Consider the following 19,676-nt stretch of genomic DNA (forward strand, 5'->3'; position numbering starts at 1 on the left):
GTATTTTTATATTTTTGTTTGGCCACTATAGGCATTCATAGATATTTTTTTTAATTTTGTATACAGATACATACATTTAGCTTGGATCAATATTATTGAACTCTGCTTTCATGTTATGCCTTTATTATATTTTTGGCTTGTTTCTTGACCGTCCTCGGATCATTGGGGGGGGTTTCATATAGTTAATGCTTTTCTATATATTGTGTTAAGTTAGCATGAGCTTATTTAATGTTTAAACAACATATTTTCCTTCGGCTTCAGTTTGCACACGGCACATAATTATTATTGTAGCTTTCAACCTAGACGAAAGATGTGATTTATTGAGAATAATATGTTATTGCTCTGATATCAGTCGTGCCTGGTACACTTGGTACACTGTCTGCACACAGAGATCTATAGCCTCTAAGAATAACCTAACACAAGGTTGCTGGGAGGCCTGATCCTCGCACCACATTAGACATAACACAAATAATGTTGCTGCCAACATTGGGCTCTACGCGGGTTTAAGATAGAGTTACTGAGAATGCAAAAACACACTTGATGGTGCTTCGCATGAAGAGAGTTGGTAGCTGATGATGTGATCTTCTTCTGCTGACATTTAGAGGTATGGGCCCGCCCTGCTAAAAACCCAAATGAGACCTTCTTAGATATAATATAGTATGCTAAATAGGGTGCGCGAAATATAAGTGATATAAATTTCTATAGATTTTGCATTATAATATGCTATCACCGTTCGCTTACAATGGACTAGAGACTATGCTGATAACTCTGGTTTTTATAATATGTATGTTGGTATTATATAAGATACTGCGTTTGAGAACCTTGCATTGAAAAATAAATATTTCAAACTTGCACGTGTGTTCTTTTACTCCCTGTTATGGTTTGAAATGATTATAAAGCGAAAGAGTGTTCATGTGTTCCACGATACCTGAGGTACCCTAAGTTCATGTTCTGGATTGTATAAGTCATTGGGAGTTTGTTAGGACCAATGAGACACTGTAGCTAGCTTGGTAAGGGGATTTCTGATACTAAGGTGAGTTTTGGGTCACCCTAACTCACCCAGGTTATAGATCTCTGTGCACAGTTCTGTGGGAGAACGGAAACCCTGCTACACCCTGAAAGTCTGGGACTCGGTTTCCAGCGATGAGAGGTGGACTTCCTTCCCGTCCCCCTTCACCCCTATACATTTTAACCCGGCCTTTCCGCCGGCGCTAGTGGAGGGCCCCTTTGATGTGTGGAGCGCGGGAGGTTGTCACGCACTTACGCACCTGTTTCACGGGGTGGGTTCTTTTTTTTTTCTTTTTGCGTTTCATCTCGCTGCATTGTTTTTCTTTTGGCGGAGAGATGAGGAGGCGCAAATTAGACTGATCGACTGAGCTCCCGACTTGGGTGGATTGTGCCTGGCGCCTCAGTGAGCCGGTGCCTTCATGTGGACTCCCCCTTGGGGCAACATTATTCGCTGGCGAACTTTGAGAGCCATTCTTGCTAGGGTGGCCGCGTTGAATAATCTTCAGTAATGCTCAGTCTCCTCTGCCATGTAAAGTGAGCTCCTGTGAGGGCCTTTGTTGCATTTACTGTGTTTCTATCTTTTCTCTCACTCTCTTCCTTCTTCCTTATTGTACTTTCAATAAAAAATATCTTTAACAAAAAAAATACATAGAAAACAGTCATTAAGGCATTATAAAACACAAGAAATAAAGAGTCACTTATCTCGCTGCTGCAGCAGCAAAGAAAGAGGAAGTGATTATGTCATTGTGGACATTTATTCATACCAGTGTGTTATGATTAGTGCAGACCTGGAGGGGGTTGTCCTTCCGGGGTATGCTGTTTAAAGTTTAACCCTTTGCTGCTGTGTGTTCAGTAAAGATTGAGAAGCATAATTTGAGCCTCCGTGGACTGACATAGAATCCTTTGTGCTCAGGTTGGTGGCAGTTTACTTCTCCTTCAAATCTCGGGATCTTGTTTGGCCGGGTATTTCTCCGCCTCAGGTCTTCTGGAGACTGTGCACATTCTGCCGGCTTCCGCATACACGCTGGGGTTCCCGCTGGGTATTGCAGTTCCGTGCCGGCTCCCGCAGTGATTCATCGTCGGATTTAGAACCTTAGCCTGAATAACAGCAGAGTAGGTCGTACTCTGCAGGTAAGAAGATTATAATCTTCAGGATACAGCGTTTACGATCTCCGTTCAATTTACTGCCTAATTTGCATATTTGAAGTACTATCGCATAGCACGTGATCAAACCAGTTTTCTATTTTTACGTACACTATAAACTATTAATATTTGCTATTTAAGATAAATACAACTTGCATATTTTGTGATTTACCTGACATGACGATTTGATTCTTAAAAAACCTTTATTATGAAAATAGACATGTTGGAAACATAAGCATCTTTAAGGAAATCTGCTCTGCTTAATAATAATATGCACAAGCTTTAGAATTGCGCAGACTTATTATCTAAAGTGAAGGAACCTTAGTACATGACTAAACTGCACAAGAACCATCGTGAGCTACAACTTAAGATAAGCTGTGAGACATATTATTTACAGTAATATTTGTTTTTATGTCATTAACCTTTTCCTTTACACATCTCCTTCCCTGCTGTTCCCATCCCCCGCTTGATCACTTCAATCCTCTGTTGCCTTATGAATCAGAGTTGAAGGTATCGAGAGGTAGGTCACTGTGCCTTTGCGTCCAGACTCTGAGGAAGGAAGCTCTACCTGACAATTGGGCACCGGATGCTGTATTGCACCACTGCACCCGGCCGCCCTAGTGCCCCTGAGAGTGACCTGTTGATGCTGCCTTGGACCTTGCCCCATACTCACCTTAAGACCAAGAGAGTGATCAGGTGAGTCGCTGTAAAGAACTTGTACGCAGCCTTTGTTTTTCCTCCATAGGATAGCATTGACGCTTATGAAAATTGCACTGTTACCTGATTATATTGATTCTGGTGCCTGAATATATATCAGGATATGTGTTATTTTTATAAATTGGCGTGGCTCTCCTTATTGAGTCGTGTGTATCATTTATTGATTTTGTGTGCGTATCACAGATGTCTAACACTCCTCTCTGATAAGCCTAAGGCTGCTCGACCACACAACTCCATAGAAGAGCAACTTGAGATCGCTAAAGCAAACCCCGTCCACTCATGAGGGAACAACTGGACTCCATGCACATTAGACCTCTTTTTGGTATCCATACTAGTATAATAAAGAGAGAGCCCAAACCTTTGAGGCGGGTAATCTCAGGAACCACAGCACTAATCACAACACCCAATACAGCCTTGGAGAGGGCAGTTGCAGCAGAAGGACATAGGCTCTGCAGACGCCCACCATATACATTTAAAAGGTAAAAGAACCGTGCCAGCAAAGTAGTCCCTTGTGGGCGTGTCTGTGTTGTACTGTGGGCGTGTGCTGTGGTACGTTCCGCCCTTATATAAGAAAAACTAAGGTTCTGATTGTTTATTAACAAAGTTATATTTAAAAACACATGTTCTACAAAAAGACTTGTTTCCATATAAAATATACAGATCAAATCAGACAATAGTCATAAAACAAATCACAAAGTAATACAATAGGAGAAAACACAGCTAGTGGCACAACAATCAATTCAAATTCAACGCGCGTTTCGGCGACCAGCGCCTTCCTCAGGATTTGCCATGTATTACCTGAAAGAAATGTAGGATAACAATGCATTCAATCAGACCATTAAATATTTCATGTATTACATGTATAGAAAACAGTTAAAATCATTAAAATCATTACATTTTGGATACAGAACCTACAATTGTACAGTTAATAAAGGAATATTTTCATTGCCTCTCACATCTAGATAGACAAGTCTTATTATTAATAGTTTCTTCAGTGCTCATTTCAAACCATTCAAGAGGGTATAACAATTAAGATTTTAAGTGATCAGAGCCAAACATAGCAATGACCAAAGATAAGACCATGATTTATATCTATAATGCCAGTGCTAAGGTCAATTTATAGTTTAATTTAAGATATAACCAGGCTTGTAATGGTACTTACTTAGACAACTTTCAACTGTATGAAAAAATGGTACAAGATAGTTCTTTTCATATGGATTATTAATTCAAACGTCTGCGGAGGAAGACATTTAAATGTTTTAATGTAGGGAAACCCTCATGGATTTGATTAGCCTTGGTGAATTCAAACTAACTCTGTTCTTCGGATATAGTTAATACTTGCATTCGTTTTATGATAAACTCTTCCTAATATCTTAATTCTCACGATGACGCAACTGTTGAATTTCACACATTGATAAAAACACAGTTTAGGCACTAATGGATGCGTAAAGTGCCACTTTTAGTTGATGGTGAAGATATCGCTTTGTATGAATCAACGTCTTTTGTACTTTTCAAGGTAATGAAAATATTGTAAATAGGTAAATAGATACAGATAAGAAGTACATAAAGTCCATAACTTTACATTAAAAAGTCTACATAATCAGCGTGCGCTCTAAAAAATTATTCGAAGGCATATATTGCCTTCTAAAATCTCTAGGGAGACTAGGTGAGGAGTCCATAGATTTAAAGCGATAAACCTTAAATTGGAAAAGGAGATAGATAAAAAGGGGCCACGGAATGGTGTCATTCAATATAGCTCTCAACATAATAATAAGAGCGAAATACTTGCTAGAATAGACATACATAACTAACAAATAAACCTAAAATAAATAAGGGCTCACACAAGAAAGTCTGTATTCACTAATGCTTTCCAGATTGTCTTTTGTATGGGATTTTACTTCTCTTGTCTTCAAAGGCCCAACATAGGTTTTATTTGAGCAGGCTTTGATTGTGGTCCATGCATTTTCTCTTTGCTTTCCCTTATCAATGGGCTTGGTTTGAGAGCCTTCCTCCTGCCCTTAGTTACGGCAAAGCACATCGCCCTTTCTGCTTTTCTGAGCACTTTATAAATCAGTGAGAACGCGTTTGTTTATTTCCTCATAGTTTTAATTCTTTTCAGGGAGGTTTTACATTTCTGCAACACCTCGACACACCTGAGACTTGCTTTGCTGTGATCAGTTTCATTATAATTAGGAAAAGATACTGCTAATGGGTTGGGTTTGGTGTTGGTCGTGGGATTTAAGTTATCAACATTTTATTCCATGTTTATATTTGTTGAGATCCTGAATGTGTTTATTTATGTGTTTTTAAATGAGTTTTGAGTCTAATATCAGTGTAACTTGTATTTTTAGAGCCTGTGTAAGCCGAATAAAGTTTTATGTCTTACTGATATGCCGTAAATGTGTCAACGCAGCTGTAACAATCTTGTGACCCGCTGGCTTGCTCTTGACAATAATTCTGTATCACAGATTCAGCTGAGGCCCCCAATTCCTAGTCCCATCATTCACTTAGCCCCCAGGGCGTCTCATCATTGCACACACATACATGCCACCATCAACAGTGCAAATTGTACTTGTAATGCTTGCACTACTCTGATAAACACAGTGATAGAGCAAACTACACACTGAAATGCCTCACATCTGAGGGGCTGGGGGTGGGAGGGCTGCAGGGGGCGTAAGTTCCTCCCCACCCTCTTCCGGGACAGACTAATCACAAAGATAGAAAACAGACACTCTGAACGCACTGATGAGTTTCAAGTACCTCCTGTCTCAACACCACATGGAACAGGCAGGCAGATTGGTTTATTAGCAAAGTTTTATTACATAAAATAAGTCATTCTTGGCAAACAGCTCACCGCGACAGTGTCCTTTGTCTAGTTGTCAATCTCACCCCTCACACCAGAACAGGACACAACTGACCTCACAAAACACATCACAGAATGAGATGAAATACGCCTTACAGTGTCTTTATCAGACAATCTGCTTTGTTTTGTAATGTATGTGAACGTTAGTTTTTGGGTATTTAATTCTCAACTAAATAGCGACCAAACTCCAGCCGACTTCTACCACATGTTTTGATTTGCCCAGGCCTTTTCCCCTTTTGGTCCGAGGTGGAATCTGAGCTCACACAGACCTTGGGTCGCCAGGTTCCACACGGTCCCTTACGTCTTTTCCTGGGTGTATTTGAAGGTGTGGGCGGCTCTAGAGCGGTCAAACATTTTCTGGGAACGGCGGTTGCTGTGGCTAAATGAGATATTACAGCGGCCTGGGCCCAGCCCAACCCCCCTACCCTGCGAAAGGGGCACCAGGGAGTGGATTGGTGAGCTGCCCAGGAGGAACATGGTTGTCCCACGAGGAGCCATAGGGTTTGGAGCAAATGGCTGATCCTACTGTTTTAAATTGCCAGCTTTGGCTCTCCCGTGTAACGGGGTGCTGCTTTCCAGCTTGGGTGACTTGCATAAATACTCCTACCCTAACAGTGGGGTTTTTTACTGTCTGTTGGAGATGGAATTGGCTTTACTGTGTAAGATTTGTGCTGTCTTTTTTTTTTCTTTTCAAAATGATAATAAAATTGATTATCAAAAAAAAAGAAAATTCTCACCAGAATAAACCATCTCAAAACATTATGAATTGTGTAACGGTCTCGGCAGTTGAAACTGCAGAATGATATGGTTGGTGCCTCCTTTGTAAGTTGTTAGAATCTGAATCTGGACAGCCATGAATCCTCTTTTGATCTCTCAGCCTGGATGGGTTGTACAGAATATTTACACAGCCGGTCTGAAGATACTGATAGTAAAAAAATTGATACTTGTATAGCGCACTACTCACCCGTAAGGGTCTCAAGGCACTTGTACGAATACCGCTGTGGAACCCATCCTGGCTTTCCCTGTTAGACGTCCACTCCTGGGCACCCCCAAGGTGGAGTAGATAGGAGTAGATGTTCCTGCTTTAGTGATGAAAGAAGTTTATATTTTTTGTCCTCAAGTGGTTTTTGATTCCCATTTCTTCTCCTAGTTTCTTTTTCCCATGTGCTCAGGTCTTTCAATATTTTTTTGTTGAATCCCAGAAGTTATGTCTATCAGGATAGTTTATGATCCACTCTTGGTAACATGTCCTCAACACTGCACACATTTCATGAGAGTCTGACAGGTTTAATTCACAATGAAGCAGCCTCTCTGAAGTTTGTTGCTTGGTGAAGGGACGTTTAATGACGTTGAAGAACCTACATTCTGGTTGGAGACGCTGCGAACGTTGGAGTTTGTCCTTTAACTCAAAGCTCCTCTGACATTCAGAGGAAAGGGAGGATTTCAGCCCGGAAGGATCGTTAGATGTCATGGGAGGTTTAACTTCAGCTGTAGATTCTTAGATGATGTAAAAGATCAGATTTTTTTTTTAAATGAAGGTTTTTTGGCAGTGCTTTGAGAAGGCTTCCATCTTGTATGTGTATTTGATGCTGCTGAGCACCACCTTTTGTTTACAGCAGTTTCAATATCCTGTGCGGCGTCATGGCCCTCGCCTGTGTGTTTTTTGATGGCGTACAAGGCTTGCCTTAAGATCAAAGCTCTTGCTACACACAGTGCAGTGATAAAGCCTCTCTCCGGTGTGTGTTCTTTGATGCCGTACAAGGATCTCCTTCTGAGAAAACCTCTTGGAACACACAGTGCAGTGATAAGGCCTCTCTCCTGTGTGTATGCTTTGATGGCGTACAAGGTGTGCCTTCAGAGAAAAGGGTTTGGAACACACAGTGCAGTGATAAGGCCTCTCTCCGGTGTGTGTTCTTTGATGCCGTACAAGGGTCTCGTTCTGAGAAAACCTCTTGGAACACACAGTGCAGTGATAAAGCCTCTGTCCTGTGTGTACGCTTTGATGGCGTACAAGGGTCTCCTTCCGAGAAAACCTCTTGGAACACACAGTGCAGTGATAAAGCCTCTCTTTTGTGTGTATGCTTTGATGGCGTACAAGGGCTGCCTTAAGAGTAAAGCCCTTGGAACACACAATGCAGTGATAAGGCCTCTCGCCTGTGTGAGTTCTTTGATGCTGTACAAGGTTTCCCTTCTGAGAAAAACTTTTCTCACAGATATTGCAGTGAAAGGGCAGTTCTCCACTGTGAGTTTTTTCATGTGTTGCCTTATCAGCAACCCTCATTTCATGCTCAGTGTAGGGATACCGATCTGTGTGTGTTTGTTCGTGCAGTAAAAGACACGTCTTTCCAGTAAATGTCTTCTTACACTCAGCACAGGCATAAGCTCTTAGGCCGGTGCGTATTCTTTTCTGCCTTGCAAGTGGTGTTTTATTGTTAAAATTCTCCCTCCTCTGTATTCCTTGGTGTTTTCCTTCATTCATTTTATAAGCAAAGTTCTTCCTTCCTCCAGAAGCTTTACGTTTACGTTTCTCTTTCCCATCCATACTTTCTGTCGTCGGCTGCTGTGCTGCAGAATGAAATGAACACTGAGAATTATACATGGGAAATATTTCATGAAAGAAATGCACGGTTATAATATGAGAAAGGTGGACAGTAATATCTAGGAAGGAAGGCAAATGTTACTACCTGTAAACAATTGTTTTCTGCTTGTAGTTCTACAGTTCACATGTGGTGACCTCTCATGGGTTGGGTTCAGACTACTAAAAATAATTAATTTAAGATTGAGTTTTGTTCTGGAGAACGACTCGTAATCCCATAGCAGAAAGGCATAATGCATCAGTGCGCAGACTCCAACTTAAATCATTGTGTTGTTTTCTCCATCGGAGTACAACTGCTTATATGTGTAAAATAAAAAAATAAACTGCTTAATCTGAGACACCTGTATACTTTCCAACCATACAGCAAGTGGGTGATGCATGTGAGCCTGCAACAAGACAAGCTGATAGTAATTGCAAGAGAGTAAAATTTTCCATTTGCAGCAAGCGGTGGCACATCACAGGTTGTGCCATAACTTAAAAGAATCGGTAAGGTCCAGAACGCCGCAGCCAGGCTCATTCCAGGGACACCACGCCGCAAACATATGACCCAACACCTACGAAGAGTCCACTGGCTCCCCGTCAAGAAGAGGATCACCTTCAAACTCCTCACCCGCGCCTACAAATCCCTCAACAACATCGGACCCACATACCTCAACGACCGAATAGGTTGATGTCACCAGAGAAATATTTTATGAAAGGATGCACAGAACCACATGTTTCGGCTTTACAAATATCTACTAGAGCTATGTTGGGTAGAAAAGCCATGGTTGCATCTTTATCACACATGGACCTGTGGTATTTCTATGTGGTGTATCCGCTAGGCCTGGGCGGTAAATTGCCAAAAGCTCTGCGATCCGCGGCTTCGTAGAATTTTCTGCTTGTTCACGCTTTCAAAATGTGTGTTTGCAAGACATTTCCCCCCGAGCATGCAAACAGCGTTCGCGAACAGGAAAAAAGCATTGTGAACGGGTGGAAGGAGCAACTCCGTGTGTGCGCAAAATTCTGCATGCTCGCGGAAATTTTTTACGCTGAAGTTTGCGTAACACGACTACGCAAATTCCGCCCACCCCTAGTCTCCGTACGAGTAGAAAACCATATGCCAAATTGTGCCGGTGCGAAAAACGGTCTTATTTTTCATACATTTTCAACTCTGATAATGCAGAGCATGAGTGCATGTTTAACACTGGATGCATATTTAACTTTGTCTTTGTAAACTTGCAGGAACTGTTCATCTACTGATGGGGCGTGTCGTTTTTTTAACTGGTTGAGGAAGTGACTGCTACTAGGTAGACAACTATCCACGTTAAGGCTTGCAGTGATATAGTGGCTTAAAGGGTGGACTTGTTACTCTTGATAAGACAACATTAAAATCTTAACTGGATGCCAGGGGTGCTCTGGTGGGATAACCATTCTCAACTCTCCCATGAACATTTTCACAAGAGTTTTTTCAAAAGTATTCAAACGTTGGTGTAGGCTAGGCCAGCTTCTTAATGAATGTATCAGTAAGCGATTGGTTTCTGGGAACCTCTGAACATGACCCCTCAGGGATCTGGGAAACAGAACAGAACATTTTGCTCAGTCACTCAAGCTTACTTGCTCTCAGAGAAATATACAGAGAATACACAGTGGGACGTTTTCAATATATTTATTGAACAAACGTTATTCTTGTATAGAATACATAAGCTGCAATAATCAGTAGACCGAAGCAGCTGAAAGTGATTACAAGCTCGTAAATAGTAGATATAGTTCTATCAAGGTGCTAAAACAATATATATGCAGGCATATAAACAAGGCAGTAATCAGGCGGACTCCTACTATGCACTCCCTACTCTGCGTGTACCTAGAGTGTGTGTGGATGTGAAGCCAAGAATCCCCCCTAAGGGACGATCCCACCCCATTACCTGACAAGAAAGAATGTAGGCCTCGTATTGATTACAAACTGAACTCCCTCCTCATGGAGATGCCAGCCCGCTGCATGGTGAAGTCTCAGCCTGCACGGACCCTGGGTGTCAGCAGTAGCGCCTCCTCTACTAATCTATTGGGATGCTCATTATTTATAATAGAAAGCATCTTTGTGATGTACGTATAGATTAGACAATTTTGTAGATATGTAGATAGCCCTGTCACCCTGTGGATGAAGATAGAGATGACATTTGTGCATAGTGCGTCATACAGCTGCTCGCCTCCTTTTAGGCTTGAGCCGGCGAGAATCTGGTACAGCAGCTTTGAAGGAACTACACTGGCTGCCCATCAAGGCCAGAGTTATGTTCAAATCCATGTGCATTATGCACAAGGCCATGTGGAGGACTGCCCCATCCATGATCTGCTCTCTGGCAACCCCTTATCTTCCCTATAGAACCCTGAGATCCAGTTCAGCCTTCTTAGCCACTGTAAACAGAACCAAACGGGCCAGATGGGGAGGGCGATCTTTCTTCTGGAATGCCGCCAAGGCTTGGAACTCCTTGCCTGATACTCTTCGCGGCGAATCTAACTTGTTGAAATTTCGGAAATACTTGAAAACGCTCCTCTTTATCTAACTTGGCCCTCTGGCCCTCTCTTGACTCAGATAATATAGCGCTACGAGGCCTCCGGGTTGTATGCGCTCAACAAAACACTATTAATAATAATAAGAGGCCTTGTACTTAGTGTTCAAGGCATCATGATAATGTTGTGCGAAGCTAGATGTTTAAACACAGTAGTCTCAGAGAAAAAATCCAACATTGTTGTGCATGCAAATATGGAAAAAAGGTCACAGCAGAAATGTTACTGTAAAAAATTGGACAAAATATGAAATGAGCTACTTCGCTACATGGGCCAGACCCGGGCACATAGCAGGTGGTCTGGACATCACAAAATGAAAACATGACAAACCATACGCTGATATGGATCGGGGATATAGATGACCTTTCCCTGCTGTAGGATGGAAGTAGGGAAATGTCTAAAAGATGAATCCAGACGGTCACACATGCACTCCTCACCAGCAGATTTGACTACTGTAACGCACTGTATGTAGGCGTCACCTAGAAACAGTTCACGAAAATACAGAACGTCCAAAACGCCACAGCCAGACTGGTCCTAGACATCCCCTGCTGCAGCCACATAACACAGCACCTCAGACAACGCCACTGGCTCCCAATCATCAAGAGAATCCCCTTCAAGCTCCTCACACATGTCTACAAAGCTCTCCACGACATAGGACCAGCATACCTGAACCACCGTCTAACATTACACATACCCGCCAGACGACTTCACTCCGCCCAACCTGCCCTGGCCACCGTCCCACGGATCCACAAGACCAAAGCCAGAGGAAGAGCCGTCTCCTACCTCAGGCAATCCCTGTCACTGACCCAATTCAGGAAGGACATCAGGACCCGGTTCGTCAACTGAACCTCCACGCCCTGAGGATCAGTACCCCTCCCCCACTCCGCTGAGCGCCTTAAGACCCTCAGGGGTGAGTAGCTGCACTATACAAACTCCGGATTAATTGAGCAATGCCCACTTTGAGAATAGAGCCCACTGGGCCTGTGAAACTGAATATATCAGAGGATCTGATCCAGTATGAATACTGTGTACACGTGGGTGAATATGTGATTGTAGGAAATCATGTGCCCACTGGGGTTCTCGCTCTGGTATTACCGCAATGACTTGCATTGTATAATTATACCCTCACTGTCGAGTCCCAAGCGATATATTCATAGATAGGGTTCGACTCTTCTGCAATGGAACAGAGCATCGAATAATACATTGCGATACTTGCTGCCATAGTTCTCATTTCACCCGCTCCCCTCTAGTTTGCGAGGCTGCTAAGGGCCAGGCTCTATTGCTTGGACTCATTATGATCCACCACAAAAGAATGACATCATCTGATGAACCCACATGCATTTACATAGTAGAAACAAATTGCTGGATGCTATAGAAACGATAATTTAATTATACATTTGTGACCTGTCGAGTTTAAGTCCCATTTCTATGTTAACTAATGACAGAACCAAAGCGGATACTGAATACCATGAAAATGAATGTAAAGCTCTAAACACTCTATGAATGAACAAAGAGGATTATAATAACCCTGTTTTTAGTATGGTGCATTGGTGCACAAAACAAATATATCCTAAAAATGATTGTGATTGATGATGTGAAAAGGAGCAGGCAATGAGTATTGATTGTCTATCGCAGACCAATAGATGCAGATCTATGGAGATTAGGGCACTTCACTTGGGGTAGTCAAAGGCTTGTTGTTAAGCCACAACTCTTCACTACAACACTTGCTGAACACAAATTAGGCGCCCAGGAGTACTGGATTGGACCTCTTTTGTGGGGAGTTGAGGAAATACGAGTTATGAGTCTGCACACACACAGCGCAAGAGGCGCAGCAATGTACGGGATGAACTCTGGAAATACAAGAGGCGCAGCAATGTAGGGGCTGAACTCTGGGGATACAACAAGAGGCGCTGCAATGTACGGGATGAACTCTGGAGATACAAGAGGCGCAGCAATGTACGGGATGAACTCTGGAGATACAACAAGAGGCGCAGCAATGTACGGGCTGAACTCTGGGGATACAACAAGGGGCGCTGCAATGTACGGGCTGAACTCTGGAGATACAACAAGAGGTGCTGCAATGTACGGGGCTGAACTCTGGGGATACAACAAGAGGCGCTGCAATGTACGGGATGAACTCTGGAGATACAACAAGAGGTGCTGCAATGTACGGGGCTGAACTCTGGGGATACAACAAGAGGCGCTGCAATGAACGGGGCTGAACTCTGGGGATACAACAAGAGGCGCTGCAATGTACGGGCTGAACTCTGGAGATACAGCAAGAGGCGCAGCAATGTACGGGCTGAACTCTGGGGATACAACAAGAGGCGCAGCAATGTACGGGATGAACTCTGGAGATACAACAAGAGGCGCAGCAATGTACGGGCTGAACTCTGGGGATACAACAAGAGGCGCAGCAATGTACGGGATGAACTCTGGGGATACAACAAGAGGCGCAGCAATGTACGGGCTGAACTCTGGAGATACAACAAGAGGCGCAGAAATGTACGGGCTGAACTCTGGGGATACAACAAGAGGCGCTGCAATGTACGGGCTGAACTCTGGAGATACAACAAGAGGCGCAGCAATGTACGGGCTGAACTCTGGGGATACAACAAGAGGCGCAGCAATGTACGGGCTGAACTCTGGAGATACAACAAGAGGCGCAGCAATGTACGGGGCTGAACTCTGGGGATACAACAAGAGGCGCTGCAATGTACGGGATGAACTCTGGAGATACAACAAGAGGCGCAGCAATGTACGGGCTGAACTCTAGAGATACAACAAGAGGTGCAGCAATGTACGGGATGAACTCTAGAGATACAACAAGAGGCGCTGCAATGTACGGGCTGAACTCTGGAGATACAACAAGAGGCGCTGCAATGTACGGGCTGAACTCTGGAGATACAACAAGAGGCGCAGAAATGTACGGGCTGAACTCTGGGGATACAACAAGAGGCGCTGCAATGTACGGGCTGAACTCTGGAGATACAACAAGAGGCGCTGCAATGTACGGGCTGAACTCTGGAGATACAACAAGAGGCGCAGAAATGTACGGGCTGAACTCTGGGGATACAACAAGAGGCGCTGCAATGTACGGGCTGAACTCTGGAGATACAACAAGAGGCGCAGAAATGTACGGGCTGAACTCTGGGGATACAACAAGAGGCGCTGCAATGAACGGGCTGAACTCTGGGGATACAACAAGAGGAGCTGCAATGTACGGGGCTGAACTCTGGGGATACAACAAGAGGCGCTGCAATGTACGGGCTGAACTCTGGGGATACAACAAGAGGCGCAGCAATGTACGGGATGAACTCTGGGGATACAACAAGAGGCGCAGCAAGTACGGGATGAACTCTGGGGATACAACAAGAGGCGCAGTAATGTACGGGCTGAACTCTGGGGATACAACAAGAGGCGCTGCAATGTACAGGATGAACTTTGGAGACACAGGGGCATATTAGCATGAACCTCGTTAAAATTATCGCCTCATAGTTCTCTCAGAAATATCACCAAGTCCGAGAACACTTTTACCAGGCACTCATTTGGTCCGCCCCTCAGCTCTCCCCTTACACCGCTTCATTTGGACTTGGGGGTGAAGCCAATTGCAGACGAAATTGCCCTTAGACCCCTGATTTATTGGGGCCACATATGGGTAACCCCGGAACTGGCTGTGTATAGGGACGAGTTAAAGGAGATACTGGGCCTGCAGGGCGCAGGGAAACTACCGTGGCTAGCGTATGTCAAGAACTCATTATTGGAGCTGGGCAGAGCGAGTTTATGGCATAAATCTGAGGAACCTTGTACTACAATCGGTAGAAAAGAACTGGTTTGGAGCTACAGGGAGGGCAATCTTGCCCGTTTACAGGGCTGCGCAGCAACAGGTTCACTAACAGTTGCGTTTCTGAGAATAAAAGACCAGTACATCCTAGAGTCTGCCCTGGATGAGATACAACCTGCGCTAGCGAGGAAACTGTACATTCAGTTTAGACATGAGGTTCTCCCGCTGCGCGCTTTCTCTACAAATGGGCATGTACACTCTCTCCAGGTTGTCCGTCCTGTAACAATGCAGTAGAGTCAGAGCTGCATGTATTCTTTTTCTGCCAAGGCTAAAGAAAATCCAGAAGCCGTTGGTTGATCTAAATATGTAGAAATCTCAGGACCAAATACTGTGTAGAAGTTTTTAGATTGATGAAATACAACACTCTATCCCCTATTGTGTATGCAGTGTCACGCTTTCTACTCTTTATGTGGTGTATGCGCACGTCGCTTCTGAAAATTAATGCACAGGATTAAGCTGACAAGACTCTCTTTTTCTATTTTTATTCGGGCTCCCTCTATCTTTCTTAAAGTAATTTTTATATGTGATTTTAAAGAGTTTTTTTTATTCTGAGATGTATGAGATCTATTTCTGTGTATTAACTGTATATTTTATTAATACGGCACTATGTATGTGTTGTTATGTACCGTGCTTATTTATTGGGGTGCGGTATAATACCTTGCAATAGTAATAAGGGACCCTGGGGCCTTGAGTTTAGGCCCTGGTGGATGCTTGTATAATCATTTTTATGCACTTGCATTTTATGGTCTAATGACCGCAATAAAGTATTTGGATTGAATTGAATATCAAGTCTTTCTGCAAGTTCACTGATCGTTTCACCAATGTTCTGTTTTTCTTGCCTGAAAATATATTGCTCATAATAAAAATTTGGCATTGTATTGAATTTTATATTGAGCCCCTCTTTGCTTTGATGGTACGAAGCCTCTTTAGTTTGTAGAATTTTCTTTATCAGTTGCTTCACTCCTTCGCCTACAAGGTTCTTGAGGTATTTGATTATCTTTATCTACTTCTTCCAGCGCATCAATGAAATCATCAAACGTTTCAATGCAGGCAGTCCACAATGCGTCAATATTTTGTTTCTTGACTCTATGAAATGGAAGCGGTGGTTTTAGGAATGCATCTGCTGTTCAGTGTAACCCGGGGCTGCCGGATAAACTAATAATAAACATTGAGGTTGGAGGTAGACGGATATGGAACCAAGATGATGAAAATCACACAAGTACCAGTCAAAATGACAATGTATGGTCGTGGTTACCAAACAACTTAAATGGAAACAAACATGAAAAGACTGCCAAGCTTCCTTTTTGGCAACAGCTCCACTATCGTCTCGTGGAACATAGCGGGTTTAAACCTTGATAAAATATCTCAGTTGCTAGGTATCCAACCTTCAATAGTATGCCTACAGGAAACTTGGTTAGTCGATAATTTTGACCAAAAAAATCACTTTGTCTTCAAAACTCCAGCCACAAGGACCAGACAAGGGCATACAAAGGGAGGCCGGGCTATCCTGTTATCAGAAGAATTAAGCTGGGACCTTGAAATAATTCACCTAACTAGCCCACAATGTCTTAACCTAAAGCACTTAGATAAAAATGCTTGTATTAAGTCAATATTTCTGTTTCACATGTATGTTCCTCCTGGGTTTGAACAAGATAGAATACTCTTAAACATATTCTCCAAATAAATATCACCCTAGGTTCAGATGAGAATGCACAGATACTCCTAACGGGTGATTTTAATGCAAAGTTATCCAATTCTCGACTACATGCATTTCGGAATTCCGTCCTGCTCTATCCCAGCGGCAGTTTTCCCAGACCATATCAAAAGTATTAAAAGAGGGAAAATCATATTGGAACAAATCACTGAAATCAACTGGATAATTTTAAACGGAAGAACGAGAGGAGATGTGCCAGGTTCATATATGCGGAAGGGTCCATTAGTGCTATGTAGATTGGACTATAGTATCAGCAGTTATGACTTATTCAATACGTGTTGCAGTTTATCTACACAATTTGTCCAAAGCAGTGACCACGCAATACTTGGTCTAGAAACAGACCTCCATCTTCAGCCAGTTTCTACATGGTCTCTATCACATGGTAGGGGAGAGGTATTAGTCAAACAAAAGCCAGCCTGAATATTTTGGAGCAGCGATAATCAGAAGCAAATTAACAAAAAAATTAATAGGATAATTGAGTTCCTGTCGCTTGAGCACACCAACGAGAGAGCCAATCCAATCTCCTAGTTTGAAAGTACTAAAATCTTGATGTCGAGTACAATGCGGAGGAAGTCTCTTCCCATTAAAAATAGTCCCTTAAAAATAGTAAACCTCCTTTCTAGGAAATTAAACAAGCTAATCAGGCTGAATTTACAAACTTCTCTCCCGCTAGGAAGGCCGACATTTCCACCCTGAAGAAAAAACAAAAAAGGCTCTGCATGAAAGAAAATAGAAGAAGAATGGACAGATACTGGATAGGCCTGCCAGAAGCAGTGCGACAAAAAAACACCAAGGCCTTCTGGGGCATAATTGCAGAAGCCAGTGTAAATAAAATATCCGACAGCAACTCCAGTCACTCAAAAAGAATGGGTTGCTAACTTATCCAAACTGCATGGAAAAAACCTATAATCTATCGACATTGGGAAATCTCTACGTGATGGAACCTGCAGCAAGATCGATCAGCAGATAAAGTTGCCACCGAACACCAAATTGCCGTAAATATAAGGAAAGCGAGAGATACAGCAGCAATGGGACCAGGCAGGATCCCGGGGATCGTCCCAAAGAAAAACATCGAAGGATGGAGTCAATTCTTGGCCCCTCGATTTATGTACTGCTACCAATAGTCCAAGCAGGCTTCCATCGAAATTACTCTGAGATCGATAATGTTGCTAGCCTGAAAACTTTTATTGATAAATATGTAGTCAGTAAAGCTCAGGTAGTCTACAGTTTATTTGTGGATTTCTCTACAGCTTTTGACAAGGTGGATAGGCCTTCCATATGGAGACAAATATTGAAGTTAGGTGTTCCATATTTAGAATAATAGTAGCGCTTCATACAGCCACATGGTGTAAGGTACAGATGGAAGGAGATAAGGGTTTAAATCAAGAGATTTCCACGCAAAACAGCCTTAAACAGGGATGTTTACTTACTCCCCTCCTCTTTTCACTATTTCTTAGCTACTTACCGCATTGTTTCCAGGAGGTAAATTATTTTCCACCTCAATTTGAATCACAATAAATCCATCTTTTAATGTACGCTGATGATGTGGTTAGATATGATTTAACCCCAATTGGGCTGCAGCGCAATATGGAGGCTCTTTTTAACTACACAGAGAAAATGTAAATGTTTTAATAATCAATTTTATTGACTTTACGAAAAGACAATAAAAGAACATAAACAGCATAGCACATTCAGCAGTGCAATAACAGACGATAAAAGGCAAGTAAAACAATATTATGGTGGTTTACATTGCCATGTCTCCGCCCTCCGACTGATACATAAGGTTAGACCGAGAAGAGACGGGAGTCTGATTATCCAACCATTCCCAACCATTTGCACAAAATGTTGCGATGTTAGGCCGGACATCCCCTGGATTCATACCGTGGTTGTTCTTGAGTGGCGTACCAGATTGCTCCTTTGCGCCATTTGGCTATGTTTAGAAAGGATGGGATTCTTCCATGCCATTGCAATGTCTCGTTTGGCCACCACAAGGGCGGGCCTAAGAATAATTTGTCTGCTCTAGAACCGTCCAGTCCATCTGCGACTCCCAGTAGTATGTTCAAGGGGTTGTGAGGGTCCTCCCATCACCTCCGTAAGTTCCGCTACCAGTGGCTCCCAATAGAAAGCTATGAGGGGGCAAGACTATACCATATGGATAAAATCAGCGGGTTCTGCCCCACAGCGTGTACAGGATGGGTGTGGCATTAGGCCTGCCCTACATAGGCAGTCAGGGGTAAGATAGGAGGTATGAAGGTCCTGTCCTGTGCAGAAGCGGTCACTCCCCTCACCTCCTCTCCTCCTGGTATTGTGCTGATAGCGCTTTGTGCCTCATAATTGTTTTTGCAATCCTTTTGTGTTGCGCTTTCAATCGCTCGCCACTGCTAATCACTCGCTCTACTGCTGGGCATTACTTTGTATTGTAAATCGATTTTTCTGTGTGTAATATTGCGCGCCTGCTGCTGAGTGCGTAGCGCTATACCACTGCTGCCTTGACATTAAAATCACCCATAGCGCTCCATTGCTGAAACAGTTCCTTTAATTTGTGCCCAATCTCACCCTGCTTCGCAGTATTTATTATTGTTACTGCCATTTTGTTTGTTGTGCCGTCCCAGACCGTCCCTCCACCTCGCTCCCGCCTCCCAGCTGACCCTCCCACGCTCCGCCCCCCTCCAGCTTTCCATTTAGGACAGATGGACCTACGCGGAGCGGTCACGCCGAAGGTGCGCCAAAGGTAAGCCCGTCTACGCCCGTCCGCGCCTGGACCGCATCCAGTGCCGGTCCCCCTGGTCCCCGTAACACCCACCCCTCGCGCATTACGTACAATGCCATCACCCTCTCTGCACTCAACCCCGGCCGCCTCCAAAACTGCTACCAAGCCGCTCCTGGACACACCCATGGTCCCTTCGCCTGCGACTCCTGCAAGTTTGACTGCACCAAGACCCACACCAACCCCACTAACGCCAAACAAAGCTCCAACACTAACCACCTAAAGTGCATCCTACTCAACACCCGCTCGGTTCACAGCCACGCCATTGCTCTCTGGAACTTACTCAACACTACATTGCCGGACGTCGCCTTTCTCACAGAAACCTGGATGAACGCCTCATCAGCACCTGACATCGCAACAGCCATCCCTGACGGATACAAGATTATACGTAAGGACTGCAGCAACCAAACAAGAGGAGGCATCGCCATCGTCCATAAGAACACCATCCGCATCACGACCTGCTCCGACGACGCCCTCGCAAAC

The 19,676-nt window shown here is 43.6% G+C and overlaps 1 protein-coding gene across 1 annotated transcript in view; it reads right to left on the reverse strand.

The window, feature by feature from the left end:
• Nucleotides 1-3,462: 3,462 nt before the first annotated feature.
• The window catches only part of LOC147736733 (uncharacterized), a 156,126-nt gene continuing 139,912 nt past the window's right edge, over nt 3,463-19,676 (reverse strand). The window contains exon 4 of the mRNA XM_086953448.1: nt 3,463-7,835. Within this exon, the coding sequence (XP_086809574.1) occupies nt 7,371-7,835 (465 nt within the window). The 3' untranslated portion in view covers nt 3,463-7,370. The remainder of the gene's footprint in view (nt 7,836-19,676) is intronic.

Source organism: Lissotriton vulgaris, chromosome 1_2, assembly GCF_964263255.1.
Source record: "Lissotriton vulgaris chromosome 1_2, aLisVul1.2, whole genome shotgun sequence".
Taxonomy (NCBI): Eukaryota; Metazoa; Chordata; class Amphibia; order Caudata; family Salamandridae; genus Lissotriton; species Lissotriton vulgaris.